Below are 15790 nucleotides of genomic sequence, written 5' to 3' on the forward strand. Positions count from 1 at the left end.
ATCTGGTCCTGGGCTTTTTTTGGTTGGGAGACTATTAATGACTGTTTCTATTTCCTTAGCAGATGTGGAACTGTTTAGATTGTTGATCTGATCTTAATTTAACTTTGGTACCTCCAGAAGACGGCGTCAGATCTCGTTACAGTTAAGTAGTTTTATTAACACAACTTCTAATACTAGAAGGATGGGTTTTGGAAAAATAACATCAATTTTGAATACCCTAGTTCAATACACAATTGAACCAAAATTGAATTAAACTATTCATGGAATGAATACTCAAATGGAAACCTAGTATTTATAGTGAGTTTTTTTTTTTTTTTTTTTTTTTTAGATCTATGTATCAATACTAGGAGTGTATGTTATATTTGGATTGTCTCTGTTTTCCAAGATTTTTCAAATGGATAATTGGAAAATAAGCACTTCTTTGATAAAAGAACTGTTCTTAATAATAAATTATAAAGTTTTTGCTACATTTAACTTTTTAATCTTGCTTTTGAATCTTGATTTCTAATAGTATCAACTTAGTTATATAAAAGTATATAAATAATGCTCTAAATTATCACTAATAAGACTTAATTCATAAGATATGATTCAAGATCTTTTTTTCTCCTCCTTTCTTCTTTCCTTCTGCCCTTTCCTTTATCTCTCTCTTTCCTTTTACTTCTTCCTGTCTTCCTTTTGTTATTGGGCATGTAGGTAAAATACTACTTTGTAATACAGTTTCAAATATATATATATAGATTTGTGTGTCTCAGTAATGACAGGATTAGAAGTCAGGTTAACCACCCCAAGCCTCATTCAGTATTTCACTTGAATCTCTTTTTGAAAGTATGTGTTTAGATGTAAAGAGCCAATTTTCAAGAGAGATACTTAACAGGAATAAAGAACACTTGGACTTTGGGAGGATTGGTTAGAAACGTTAAAGCACCAAGTCTGAATCCTAAGTTTCTACCTTGGGGTAGATATGAAGCAGATAGTGCTGTCTCCAACAAATGGCCACGTCTGAGGAGAGTTCTTTCATTCAGTCCCAGTGACTGAGTTGGAGTACATTTAACTTAAGAACATTTGGACTAGAGCTTCATTCTGAGATTTATATTCATCATGAAATCAAAGAAGAGTACAAGTTTGATGCCTTTGAGGTGTACATGATTAGCAGAGTGATATATTCCTATTTTTATTTACTTAAATATGCAAATTGATTGCTTAATTTTTTCATCAAATGAATTAAGATTTTGTATTTCAAATCTTTATATTGGGCACATTTGTAGAGAGTTATGTGTTGGGCATCTTTACAAGCACACACAGAAACCTCTGCCCCTTCGATGTCTTGTCCTGTGTTCTAGATTTTTTCTGGGTCAGGGATGGGAAATGATTAAATCTTAATGGTAGTCATAGTAGATTTAAGTCCTTCTCTGTTACTAGTAATTCTGGATGCTGAAGAACCTCTATGAATCTGAAGAGCTACAGAAGTCATCATGTGCCTCCTAGATGGGCATTAGCTTTGTCTTCTCCAGGCAACCACAGAGGAAGCAAAGCTGAACAGAGCCAACTGACTCTAGCTCAGTCTTGCCCTAAACTTGCCCTTCCATCAACCTTAGATACTATTTCTCTGTCCCTACAAGATGAAAGGCAAACAATGCCATGAAAAAGGCAATAAATTAGAGGCTTATTGTTGTATTCTAACAGAATCATGATTGATAATTTGTTCTAAAATTAAAATTGGAATGACATTTTATGACAGTTTATTCACATGTAGGTATTCTGCCTGCAAACTGTAATACCACCAGTAGCAAAGATATGATGGTATGTTATCAATGGTAAGTTATTGATACACAAACCTCTCCCTCTCCCTCTCCCTCTCTCCCTCTATTTATGTATTTATGTATGTATGTGAAGAAAAGAGGAAGATCAAAATTATGTTTCTTACAATTAGTTTTATGTTAACTGAACATAAGCTGTAGACATTTGGGAAGAAAGACTCTTGATTGAGAAAATGACTCCATAAGATTGGCCTACAGGAAAATCTGTGTAGCATTGTAGCATTTTCTTGGTTACTGATTGATGTGGGAGGGCCCAACTCACTATGGGCAGTACCAACCCTGTGCTGGTGGTCCTAGGGGCTACAAAGAAGTAGGGTGGGTGAACTATGGGAAGTAAACCAATAAGCAGCATTCCTCCATTACTACTCCATTACTTCCTTCCTCTAACTTCCTGCCTTGAGGGTCTGGTTTCTTCAGAGGATAGGGTGTAATATAGTACTCTTCACCTAAACAAACTCTTTCCTCACTTTGATGCTTTTGGTCATGACATTGTGTTTCAGTGAGAGAAAGAAAACCAAGACTGTTAGATAGATATATAGGTTCATAGGATACATGTATGTTACATATGGTTTAGAATAGAATGTAACATGTTCCGTACCTTTACAAAATGCCAGATACTAGGTCAAATCACAGAGGACTCAACAGCCACCATGGTAACCACCGAATCTTTGTTTTCTTTGTTAGAAGATAAGGATATGGGATCACCGAGTTTGGAGTAGGACTAGTCAGCCTGGCTTTTCTGAAGCAGCCTCCTTTCCTCTAGACCCTCAGAATAACTGTAGAAGAAATTTCAGAGAGCATTGTGTGACTACCTCTGAGTTTCTAATTCTCACTTCCCCAAAGGAAGTTTGCCAAGAGCCCTTTGCAGTCAAGGGCTGCAGGAGGCTAGGATGGAGTCAGTTTAACTAAAGGAACAAACCTTCCTCCTTAGCTCTGCTGCCCAAGGAAACGTGACTTCAAGCATGCAGTGAGCTACTGCTAATCAACTACATTGCATGAACCCTCTCTCTCTGTCTCTTTCTATCTGTGTCTCTGTCTCTCCGTGCGTTTCTCCCCCCTCGCCCCAACCAAAAGCCACTAAGAGACGTCAGCTGCTCCCTTAGGGCCTGAACTTTCTTTAGAAACCCCACTATGCATAAAATATAGGACATGGGTTTTTGGGAAACTGGTGAAGTGATGAGCCACCTGTCCCCTAGGGGCATGGCTTGAAGCCATGATGTTGGCCTTTGCTTTCTTTCCTCACTATCTGTTACAGAATAACTACTCAATACAGCAGTGAGCTATCTGGCCAGAGCCAGAGCTGTGCTAAGCATCCTTTGGCACAGAGACAGAATGCCTTCACCCTGCTGAAGACCATGCTTTACTAGCCTCTAACTCCTCCTGAACTCTATGCATGGGCTAGCCTTGGCCAGTTACAATCTAATTACTAATTCCAATTCTTTGTTCATATTTAAGGTCTATGTCTTTTCTCAAATGCCTGAACTATTTCTAATAAATCCCAGAGTTACCCCTTCAAAATTAGCCATGATTTCTGAATCACTAGTATTCTGAATGTTTTTCTTTCTAACCCAGAACATTTGATCTGCATTAGGGCACTTCCACAAACTGCTCTTCAAAATCCACTCCTAAAGAGTTAGCAGCCTTTTGTTACTACTTCACTGATTCTGAACAGTCACTTACCGTCCTTGACTTTGGTTGTCTTTGAGGAGGGATTCTGAGACATTTCAAGGCAGTTCTCTTGGGTGCTCCCTGGGATCATATGCAGCTATCCACAGACCACTGCAACTTTATCTAACATTAGGGCCTTAGGTACATGTGCACACAGCAAAGGGTGTCTCCTCCCAAAATCCAAGGCCTATCACTGTGGTCCACTTTGCCCACTGCAGGAAGATGTATGTCACATTCTCATCTCTACTACTTCACACTTCAGTTCTAGGACAACCTGCCCTAGACATTTTTCACAGTCTCCTTCCTTTCCCACTCTGAGCCATGTCCCCAACCTTGGTCCTTTACCAACTCTCTCTCTAACTCTACAGATCTCATCTGTCCACTTCCAGGCTCAGCATTCTTCTCTTGTTCTGGCATGTGGACATGAAGGCAAATTTCCAAAACTGTGGCACTCTGAAGTGCCTCCCCTCCTCATAATTTTTCCATCTTCAGCTTCTCACTACCCAGAATCCCATGTTTTGAATGTAGAACATGTCTGGCCGCTTTTCCTAGGTGAATGCTGCATACCCCAGTCTCCCTGCTAACTCCACTTTCTCTGTAGTTGCAGCTGCTTCATTGTCTCCTCTAGGCACCCTCTTTCCTGAGAGGGAGAAGCCTCCAATTGCTAGACAGTAGTGCCCCCTTGTGTCTGCTTCTGTCACACCCTTTCCTGACTTGTTTTCTATTAGGAACAGTTTCTGGGTTGTTTTCAGCTTCTGGCTATCACAGATAAGGCCACTATGAACATAGTGGAACAGGTGCCCCTCTGGCATGGTGAGGCATCTTTTGGATATATGCCCAAGAGTGGAATAGCAGGGTCTTCAGGTGGACCTATTTCCAGTTTTCTGAGGAACCACCAGATTGATTCCCAGAGTGGTTGTACTAGTTTGCAATCCCACTAGCAATGGAGGCATGCTCCTCTTTCTCTACATCCTATGGTTAGTTTTCCATTATTTGCTTGTGGAATAGATGAAAAACAGAAAGAGAAAGTGAGATAGTGGAAGTACTTGTATATTTTGTGATGCCCATGAAAAAGGGTGTGATTTCTGTAAAAACTCAACCAAGCAAAGAAAAAGGACAAAGAATTTCACCCATTAGATTACTGAATTCCATACATGTAAACCCATGGAAGAAGTTCAAACATAGATCAGTGTTTAACATCTCTGAGACTGACTCTTACCTGTTTGCAATGTTTCAACATTTCCTGGCCTTTGTTCCCTCATCTATCTAATGATAATAAAATCAGGAACACCCTGCCCAACTCTCTCTCTCTCTCTCTCTCTCTCTCTCTCTCTCTCTCTCTCTCACACACACACACACACACACACACACACACACACACAGAGGCACCCACATATGAACAAAATGAGCTTCCAGAAACTGATGGTAATTTTTGACACCTTGTATCATACAGCTTCCAGTGAATTGTGAGGGGATAACAGCAGAAGCCACCAGGCAAGCTTACCATAGCGTATCCCTCAATAAAGACAGGCAGCAGGAGGCTCCCTGAGGAAGAGTCAAAGGGAATAAAATAATTTAGGACCATCCTTATGCAAGGGTGTTTTTGAGTCGAGAATTATTACCATGAAGGAGAGATACAATAAGACACATTCTGAAATATGTCTTCTGTTAAATTTTGAGTAAAGAAGGAGAGAGTAAAAGAATTGGTTTTCTTCAGAGTTATTAACACTTTCCATTGGTAAATGATTTTTTATATTTTATTGACTTTGCAATGAGGTCACAGATAAATGTTGACCCTGCAATTGAAAGGCTTTGACATGCTGCTTCAATAGCAAAGCATTGGTCATTGCACTGTGTGTGTGTTATCTGTTGCTCTGTGTGTATCATGTATATATAAAGCACCAGAGAGGTTTGACATGTGGTGCAGGAAGGTTGGGAATGCACACTGCTTTCCTTTTATTTTTAATTATTTGCTTATTTGTTTAATGTGTATGTTCTTGTGTGAACAGATCCACGCACACATGCATACATCCACACATGTACCATTGCGGGTCAGAGGACAATCTTGACTACTGGTCTTTATGCACTTCCCATCTTGCTTTTTGAGATGAGTCCTCTCACGAGCCAGGAGCTTGTTCATTTATCCAGGCTAGATGAGATGGTCTGGGAGCTTCAGGGATTCACCAAACTCCATCTCAGCTCTAAGGTTATACAAAATCTCGTGTGTAGAGTAAAAAGAGCCGAAGTGGAGATTTGTTGAATGAGCATTCTAGCTGTGCTGCAGAGTCATATTATTCCCAAGGATTGGATGAACTTAGGGTAGGGCACAAGAGCCCTGTCCTCACTGTGGAAAGCTTAGAAATCCAATGTGTACTGAAAGAGGAGAGTCATTTTCTCCTCCGACATATTCCTTGTGTGTGCATGTGCATCTGTGTTGCACTACCTTTATTCATTAATCCAAATACAGAATTATGAGATTTTCACATCCTCTCTGATGGTGTAAATGCTCATGGAACATGGGAGAGCAGACATCCCTTTGCAAACACAAATGTGATTTGATTTTCTTTGGTTTTCTGCTTGGGAATTTGGCAGTGGTGTCTCTTGGCAGTTCTTCTCATGACTGCATTGAGATCTCTCAATTAGGCTTTCTATAAGGACTTCACCAATTCATATTACCACCAACAGGGCAGAAGGCTTCTTTTCACCTCATCTTTACCAGTCACTAGAATCTTTGACTGTTACTAGTTTCCTAACCGGTGCGGTATGTGCAGCTTTCTATGATGTGGGTGGCATGTTCTACATTGCTTCTCACTGAGATATCCCAGAGCCAAGACAATGAAGATGGAGGCAGAACTCCTGCTCTAGAGGCCTCACTCTTACTTTATTTTCATTTGTTCTTTTAAAAGATTCATTTTACTTTTACTTGTGTGTACATGCTAGTTATGTGTACATACATTTTAGTTATGTGTAAATAACTTGAGTCTCACTGTGTGAGTACATGCAGTTGTGACTGCAGGAGCCTACAGAGGCCAGGGGAGGGCCAGGATCCCCTGGGGTTGGAGTTCCAGGCAGTTGTGAGCTGCCCTGTGTTGGGGATAGCAGCCCAACCCCAGTCTTCTGCAAGAGCAGCACACACTCTTTGCAACCTTCAAGTCATTCACTTCAAAGAAGAGAAAGTCATGCCCAGTGCAATGTCTCCTTCACAGAAGCAGGAGGATAAGGAAGCAGGAGAGTGGGGGACACAAAACAGCCACTTGCACAGTCATTTGTATGTCTTCCACATAAGTTTCCTGACATCTGCATATCAGCTGGCATCTCTGCAGTACCTGTGCCTGTTGCCCAGAGGCCAGGCCTTCATCACTGACTCACGTCATCCAATCCTTGGGAATAATAAAACTCTGCAGCACAACTAGAACTCTCATTCAACAGACCATCAACTTGTGCTCTTTCTGCTCCACACATGAGAGTTCTTTAAAAAAAAAACAATAATAGTAATAAGAATAAGAAGAAGTCAGCCACATAGTTACATAGGCCTATAGTCTGTACTTCTTGAAGGACGGAAGCAGGGATATATCTTGAGAATAGAATGGAAGACCAGCCCAGGCATCAGAGTAAGGCTTTGTCTCAGAACAGGTAGATGAGAGTAAGTAAAGTCAAACAAGACTTGGACTGATGGGAACTGGGATAGAGTCCTCTTAAAGAACAGGCAAAGCTTTAATCAAGGTCTGTCCAGCACCCAGTAAACAATTCTGAGAATGAACAAATCATACCATAGACACACTTTGAGGAACAGAAGACATTGAATATGACTTATAACAGAGATTCATGGTTTATAAGGTTTGTGAAGAATTCTATGTAAAGAGTAAGACTAGCATGATGATTGTGTAAGAGTGCCCAGCTGCCTAGCTTTACCTGTACAGGCCATGGCTGATCATCAGGCAGTTAATAGTTATTTCTGCTTTGCAAAGGAATGATTCCACATTACCAGAACAGGAGAATAACAGGATGAAGAGATGTTCAAACCTTCTGAGGCAATAAGAATAATCTCAGGTTTCTATTGTGTTTTTGTCTCTTCGATTGAAATTACGGTCCTCTTCTCTTTCCCTCTCTGTCTCTGTTATTGGCCCAAGGTGGGTGGTAGAAGCAGCACTGGGGGGGTGGGTCGGGGAAAAGAAAGTGATGCATCATTTTAAACATATTTTTAACTGCCTTATTATCTCCTAGTGATGGTAAAAGTAGTGCTAGGACTTGTTAACTTCATTGAAGACTCATGATTTGTCAGCTGCTATTAAGTGACAATTCTATGCAATATTCTGGTGTCATTCAATGACATCAGCCTCTTAATGCTGCTAAAAATTCAAGGGTAGACAAGGTACACATGCTGAAATCAAAGCCTAAATAATGTAGTCAACATTCTATAGGGTAAAGAAATGATGGGGATTTTCTCTCAGGCTTCAAACATTAAGATTTCACATAGATTATTTAAAATTCTACTGCTTCTGACAGTGAGTTAATCAATGGAAGAGAATTAGAGGTCATGCATGCAGATACCGCTAATGCACGCTCTGTGTGCCTGTGCCTGTGGGTACAGTAACAAAGGATCTTATTCCTCCTTTTTTCACAAATCCATTTTTCACTAAGTAAACCATGAAATTAAGATGTTTCCAAAAAAAAAAAGATGTTTCCAGAGTTTTTAACATGTAAAAAAATGTGATTTTGTAACCCACTCATAGTAATTGTATATAGTAATATTTATAGGGAAAAGTGGGACATTTATTTTGTTTTATTTTACTTTGAGACAGAGTCTGATGTAATCCCAACTGGCCTTGAAGCTGATATTTATCTCAGGATGACATTGAACTTCTGATCCTTTTATGTCCACTTCTCAAGTTCTGGGATTACATGTTTGCTAACATATGCTTATGTGGTGCTGGGGATCAAACCCAGTGCTAAGCAAGCGCTCTACTATCTGAGTTATAGCTGATCCAGAGGAAGGATACTTTAACTGACTCACAGAATTGGAGTAGCTGTCCATAGTCATTCTGGTCTTCTGAGAAGCAGTAGACATTATACCTACTGTCTAACTGGGCCTTGTCCCTTCAACCACACTGTCCCCATTCCTTTCTCAGTCATTATTTTATTCTCCACATCTCTGACACCAACTATCAAGTATCCACATATAAATGAGATGTGAATGCCTCTTATAACAGGAATGAACATAAGTGACATACACCGCTTTCTGTGCCTCACTGATTTTGTGCAAACCTTATCTTTCCATATCATTCTTATTGCTAAATGTCTGTTATCTTCATTGGCTATTTTTTTTTCCTTGTGTGAATCATCATACTTAAGAGTTCTGTGTTATTGAATGGCATTGAATTTTACTTTTCTTTCCCTTTTCCTCCATTTGTCAAATGGAGAAGAACATAGCACCTACTTCATACAGCTGCAGATGAGGTTAAATCGCAGCAGTTAACAAAGCTTGTCAAATGCCCAAGAAATCCCCAATGGCTATGAAACACTAATGTTAACCTTCATCTTGAATATTAGTGCTATTATTGAATGTTAATCATGGCTGTTGTAAACTGTATACACTTAAGCTGTAACCTAGTATACACTTCTGACTCCAAGACCCACCACGAGGAAACAAAACTTTGCAAAGACTGTCAACAATTTCAATTAAATATTTTTCTTTGAAGTTGCTGTATTAAAAATGAAATGCAATTATCCAAGTCAAAACCTACTTTGCATTTGGTAGAAGAAAAGACAAAAATATCTTTTTGTTTGTGCACAGAGTGTCAGCTAAGTATAGCATTTGATGTTTTTTTCCTAGTGCAGAACACCACAGTCAGCCTTTGTATCTGGATCTTGAATCAATAGCAAATCGCAAAAAAAAAAAAAAAAAAAAAAAAAAAAAAGACAGACTATAGCAAATGTTTCTTCATAGTCTCCAAGTTGCATAATTACAGTAGAATGAAGGACTGACTGAGCCTCTCTCCCTACTGTACCTAAATGAAGACGTACACAGGATGGCTCTCTAGACCTTTAACCCACAGACATATCCGACCTGTTGCTGTGAGGGAGGAAACACCGGAACTGCTCAGAACTGGAGCAGATCATAACCAACCCTGGGGGATCCACTGACTGCATTTTCCTGAGACAACAGGACAGCCCCACCTTCCTGCTGGTGACCTGAAATTCCAGCTTGTAGAGCATTTCCTGCCTCTGTGTGAAGCAGCCCGACCATTGAAATGTTGCTCTTGAGATGGTTCAACTTCTCCTGTCTCTGCATTTGTAAGTAGGTATTTCTGGTGCAAGAGGCAATGAAACCCTCATTTCCATTTCTTCAAATGCTGTTTGATTTGCTTATGAGAACTTTTCTCTTTACCTGCAGTTGGGCTTGGGCAGTTGGAGCAACCTGAAATATCGGTCACCAGAGCGACAGATGAGAGTGCCCAAATATCCTGTGTAGTTTCTCTTTCAGACTTTGATAACACAGATATACATTGGTACCGGCAAAAAGCAAATAAACAGATTGAGTATCTAATATTAGTCAGGACAAGCTACAATCAACGCGCCTTAGAAGGGAAGAGCAAGAAAATTGAAGCAAGTAAAGATTTTCAAACTTCTACTTCAACTTTGAAATTAAATTACTTGAAGAAACAAGATGAAGCCATCTACTACTGTGCGCTCTGGATAAACACAACATTAGAGCTTCTAGACCAGCCTACATAAGAACCATCCCCATCTGTGCTACCCACATCCTTCTTGGCAAGTACAGCCACTTGATACTCAGCCAAGGCTACCCAAGCCTTTCCTCACAGACCTTTTAGGGCTCCCAGAAAACATCCTGGGTTCTATTTCCCCAGTGAGGTCTTAGGTCCTATGGGTTACCAACTGAAAATAAAATAGCCTTCACACTCAGTTAGGGTATCTGAGAGCTATTCAAATACAGGATGGGGAGCTCAAAGCGTGATCTGGTCTTTTGTCAATTCTCTGCCCAGAAGTTTACAGTAACTAAATGGCTTAGAATTAAGTCAGGAGAAGGCTGAATGTGAGGAGAGACAGGAAGCCCACAGGGATATTGACTGCTACAGTTTCCAACTACCTTCATACCCACTGGGGGTTTTCAGAGATTACACGATCTGTCATTAGTTACAACTTATAGTTTATAATGAAGAAAACTAGTGTCCATTACATCTGTAAATAACAATCAACTCAATGGGGGGATACTAGAGACCAATATAACGTAATTGGGAGGCAAGTCAATGTAACAAAACTTGGTCTACACCCTTGACTCATAGCTGGTACTTTAATGATCAGCAAATAAAATCATGAACTCAGAGCAAGAGCATCAGGGAATGAAGTGGGTTGCAGAACAAATAAAAAAAAAAAGCCTGCTGTCCTTGCTGGATTGCTTAGGAAGACGGAGGTTTGAGATGAGGTGAATTAGAAAGAGGGGGGCTAGTTAGTGTGACAGCAATATGTTATATGGGTGTCTAAAACAATAAATTAACAAAAAGAGGAATAAATTTCCCTGCACCTCACAAAACAGCAATATAAGAAACAATATTTGACAATTACGATTATTCTGAGCTTAATATTGGAATGACTGAGTACATCCAAGAAATAATGTGTCAAAATGCTAAAAGTAAAAAAATACAAGCTCCTGCCCCAGGTCCTAGGAATATACTTTCTGTGGACTGGAGTTCCCAGGGGAGAGCTCTCTATTTAGAACATTCATGATGGTGAAGAATTGAAGTGTTGTGGTCTTGATGCCAAATCATCCTGAAACATCTTTAGTCACTTAATTACTTTAAATTGTCCTTGTTTGTGTTTAGTGGGCATCTTTCTGTCTGACTAATGGATAAGTCCTTTTGGAATGTTAACAGCCACTAGCTAGCACTGACCCAAAGGCTAAGCATGCTGTGAGACATTATCTGATGCCTCGGTAGAGATTGCCATACGTTGCTACAATCCATCTACTTGATATTTTCACCAAAGTATTTGAAAAGCACCTTGATTCATGACTTCCATTTGTTTTATTACTACAGAAAACTTCATTAATCTGTTTCCAGTTTGGAACATAGCGTTTGTGATAAACTCAATCCAAGATTCTGGAAAATGATCACTTATTGTTCCCTCTGAAATCCAACTCTCCTTTTTCCCCTTAAAGTGAGAGCTATGTTTTGCAATGATACTTGTAATTAATGCAATCACTTAATTAGTGTAGAATAATTCTAATTTCAGAAAGTATACTTAGGTAGATGTTGTGCTGATCACCTTTGGGAGGCTGAAGCAAGAAGAGCATGACATTGAGGGTAGCCTGAGCTACACTATTTCAGAGGAGGAGAAGAGAGAGGGGGAGGCAGAAAGAGACTGACAGGCAGAGAGAGACAGAGAGACAGAGAGAGAGACACAGAGAGAGGCCAGGAGAAGGCAAATCAGAAGAAAGGAGTTTTTTATATTACTGATATCATTTAGTATTAATAATAGAGGTAACTTATAACATGGGACTACCCATAGTTTAGGTAAATTTTATTCTATGGTTTTATTTAAGATATTTCCATGTCCTGTCAGGTAGTGGTGGTGCATGCCTTTAATCCCAACACTTTGGAGGCAGAGGCAGGCAGATTTCTAAGTTCGAGGCCAGCCTGGTCTACAGAGTGAATTCCAGGACAACCAGGGCTATACAGAGAAATCCTGTCTCAAAAAAAAAGTTTAACCTGATATAGATGTCTCCTGAGAGGATCTGACAGTACCTGACTAATACAAAAGTAGAGACTCACAGTCATGCATTGGATTGAGCATATGCTCCCCAGAGAAGAGCTAGATAAAGGACTCAAGGAGCTGAAGGGGTTTGCAGCCCCTTAGGACGAACAACAATATGAACTAACCAGTACCCTCAGAGCTCCCAGGGACTAAATCAACAACCAAAGAGTATGCATGGTGGGACTCATGGCTCCAGCTGCATATGTAGCAGAGGATGGCCTAGTAGGTCATCAATGGGAGGAGAGGCCCTTGGTCCTGTGAAGGTTCTATGCCCCGGTGTAGGGGAATGCCAGTGCCAGGAAGCAGGAGAGGGAAGCAGGAGAGGGTGGGCTGGTGAGAAGGAGATGGGTGGAGGGAACAGGGTTTTGTTTTGTTTTGTTTCATTTTGTTTTGTTTTCTAGAGGGGAAACTAGAAAAGGAGATATCATTTGAAATGTAATAAAGAAAATATCTAATAAAAAATATTTCCCTGTCTTTGCCCTAGAATTTGCCTCATTTTCCTATCTCTTAATTTATAGATTTGTTCTTTTCACATGTCCCAAATAGGACTCAAATGCTGCATCCCTGTGCTTCTTAAGATTTATTGTGCTTTGACTGAATGATCCAACTTCTCTAGCTTGTCTCCAATCACTGGTATCCTAAGGTCCCCATGATTATTCTACTGATGAGCTTTTCCACTTAGCTTTTAATTTGACTTATTTAAGTTTTTACTTCAATTCTATTTTCATATTCTGAATTGTCTTTGATATTTCATTTGCTTGTTTCTCTCTGAGCATTCATCCGGGCATTTTATTCTTATTCTCTTTGCATCCACCTGGGAATGAGTTCATGTTCTCTCATGGAATGTATCTATAATTAAATAATATTTTTCTAAAGTTTTGTCTAAATTGCTCTCACTGGGGGTTACATGTTTATTACTCTAGAAGGATATATCATCTGAGAATTTTTTATGTAGCTCTTGTCTTAAGATTGGTCTTGCACACATGGAGGCAATTTGATGGTTTGGTCTTTGGTATGAGTTTCTTGGCTACTTTTACTGAGTGAGTGTTTTAATCTCTCCCAGTTGTTCCCTGGCCTTTGTTTAATATCAGATTGATGATGCTTGATACTCTGGCATGGAGGCACTCCATACTGATCTATGAGTGAGAAAGCTGTCCTGACACCAGCACAGTTGAAAAGTGTATGATCTCTGACATCAGTTGGTGTTCTGCTTGAGCTGACATAGAAGGAACGAGGACCTGCAGTGTCAGAGGTGCTGCCTCTATGACTTAGGGAGGAAGCAGGGTCCTGTGGCAGTGGGGGTTGTGAATACCAGAGGTAGGTGGTATGGTCTCCAACCTGACAACTGGGCAGGTATTCTGGGGGATCCTGTACATGACGCTGAAGTTTGTCGTAGCTAAGGTGTGTGCAATTTATCTTTTTATCATTTCCTATTTCTCAGTACTAAGTAAATGAATCTTAGTTACCTATCCATTCCTTGAAATTATCTGTTTGACTTTGGTTAAATTACATATCCTTGAATTCATTTTCCTAATTTGCATTGGAGAATATGATATTAATTTTAGTGAGCTATTGAAAGGTATCACCAAATAATCCAAATAAAGTTTTTATAACACCTATATGCATCCATCATTAAATAACTGATGTTATTGATTATCTGATGTTCTGGATTACTAGCACATAATAGTGCATGAAATTATTTAGACAACTAAATATATGTGGCTGACTAAAATAATCATGCTGTTTTTAATGTATATCAAAATGGTACAAGAACATGCCATCTTTAAGTTGGCCATTTAACGGCAACACTCAATAGCCAAAGAAAGTGTGAAGCAGGTTTCTTTGTCTGGATGATTAGAAGCCTAAAGTTGGGGTGGACATAAATTCTCCCTGTCTATAAGAGCCTACCACCAAGTATTCCAAGTGAAATGTAGTATGAGCAACAATGTTGGTAAAGTTTTGCCAAAAAGAAATTTCAAATGTAGATATCAGGAACTATGAATCTTCTATCGATCTCTTAACTATCATTTAGTTGTCTATTCAGTACGTACCATCTATATCCTGAACATTATACTTATACATTTATCTGTCATCTATTATCTACTATTTACCTGCCATCAATCTTTTATCAGTCATCTATTATCCAAAATCTATATACCTATCATCTATTATCTAGCATTTACTTATATGCATTTATTATCTAACACCTAATTCAGTACTGTCTTAATCACCTCCATCATCTCCCTTCTTTCTGATCTTTCTCTCCATCCCTACCTCTATCTTTTCATCATTCTCTTTCTTCTTCTAACTCTATCACTTTTCAAATTAAGTACACAGTAACTTTACTTTTAAACAAATAAACAGCTTCGTTATATTAATATACTCAAGTAAAAAAGTGAAGAATCAGTTTTTTATTTAAAAATTGATTAGTAAAACAACTTTTCAAGCACACCTTGATGAACATGATTTCTCTTTATTTTAGCTGCATGTGTTAGCTTAAAATGAATAATTATGAACAGGATAAGAACAGAAGGTGTTCATTTTCAGCAGTGTGTATAATCTATAGCTATATGATTATTAGAATACCTGGAATCAAGCTTGAGACTCTGGGGAAACTCTGAATGTATGAAGGGTTTTTACTATTCATAAGACTCTGCAATTTTCTGGCAGTCTAGACTCCATCTATGCACAGATGATACCAGCATCACTAAGAAAGGATTTCAGGCCATTTTCTCTCTGGTGAGTTTCTGAGACTGGAGCAGCCAGCCATGAGGCACAGGCCCCATGAGTCCCAGGGGAGCCGCAGGGCAGCAGGGACAGGATCCTCTCAGCTTCCTAGTGACAGAGGAGGATCAGTGTCCTTCTCTGCCCCTTCCCTGCAAGTGGAGGTCCTAACTCCAGGGAAAGCCTTAAGCCAGAGACTCGGGTGAGAGCCGCCATTTTCTCTCTGGTGAATTTCTAAGACCAGAGCAGCAAGCCGGGAGGCACTGGCCCCACGAGTCGCAGGGGACTTGCGGGGCGGCAGAGACAAGACAAGCTCTAGTCAGAGACACTAAGAACATCTAACACCAAAAAGCAAGAGATGGCGAAAGGCAAATGCAAGAATCCTACCAACAGGAACCAAGACTACATGGCTTCATCAGAACCTAGTACTCCCACTGCAGCAAGTCCTGGATATTCCAAAACACCAGAAAAGCAAGAATTGGATCTAAAATCATATCTCACAATGCTGATAGAGGAACTTAAGAAGGACATGAATAACTCCCTTAAAGAAATACAGGAGAATACAAGTAAAGAAGTAGAAACACTTAAAGAGCAAACTCAAAAATCCATTAAGGAATTGTAGGAAAACACAAACAAGCAGGTGAAGGAATTGAGTAAAACCATCCAGGACCTAAAAATGGAAGTCGAAACAATAAAGAAATCCCAAAAACAGATAACCCTGGAATTAGAAATCTTAGGTAGGAAGTCAGGAAACATAGATGCAAGTATCACTAACAGAATACAAGAGATAGAAGAGAGAATCTCAGGGG

At 39.6% G+C, this 15790-nt stretch overlaps 1 gene segment (V, D, J or C); it reads left to right on the forward strand.

Moving 5' to 3' along the window:
* The first annotated feature begins 9585 nt into the window (after positions 1-9585).
* Positions 9586-15790, forward strand: part of LOC116081474 — a 41317-nt gene continuing 35112 nt past the window's right edge. The window contains 2 exon segments of the C gene segment in view: positions 9586-9779; positions 9880-10180. Of these exon segments, the coding sequence occupies positions 9737-9779; positions 9880-10180 (344 nt within the window).

Source organism: Mastomys coucha, unplaced genomic scaffold (assembly GCF_008632895.1).
Source record: "Mastomys coucha isolate ucsf_1 unplaced genomic scaffold, UCSF_Mcou_1 pScaffold7, whole genome shotgun sequence".
Taxonomy (NCBI): domain Eukaryota; kingdom Metazoa; phylum Chordata; class Mammalia; order Rodentia; family Muridae; genus Mastomys; species Mastomys coucha.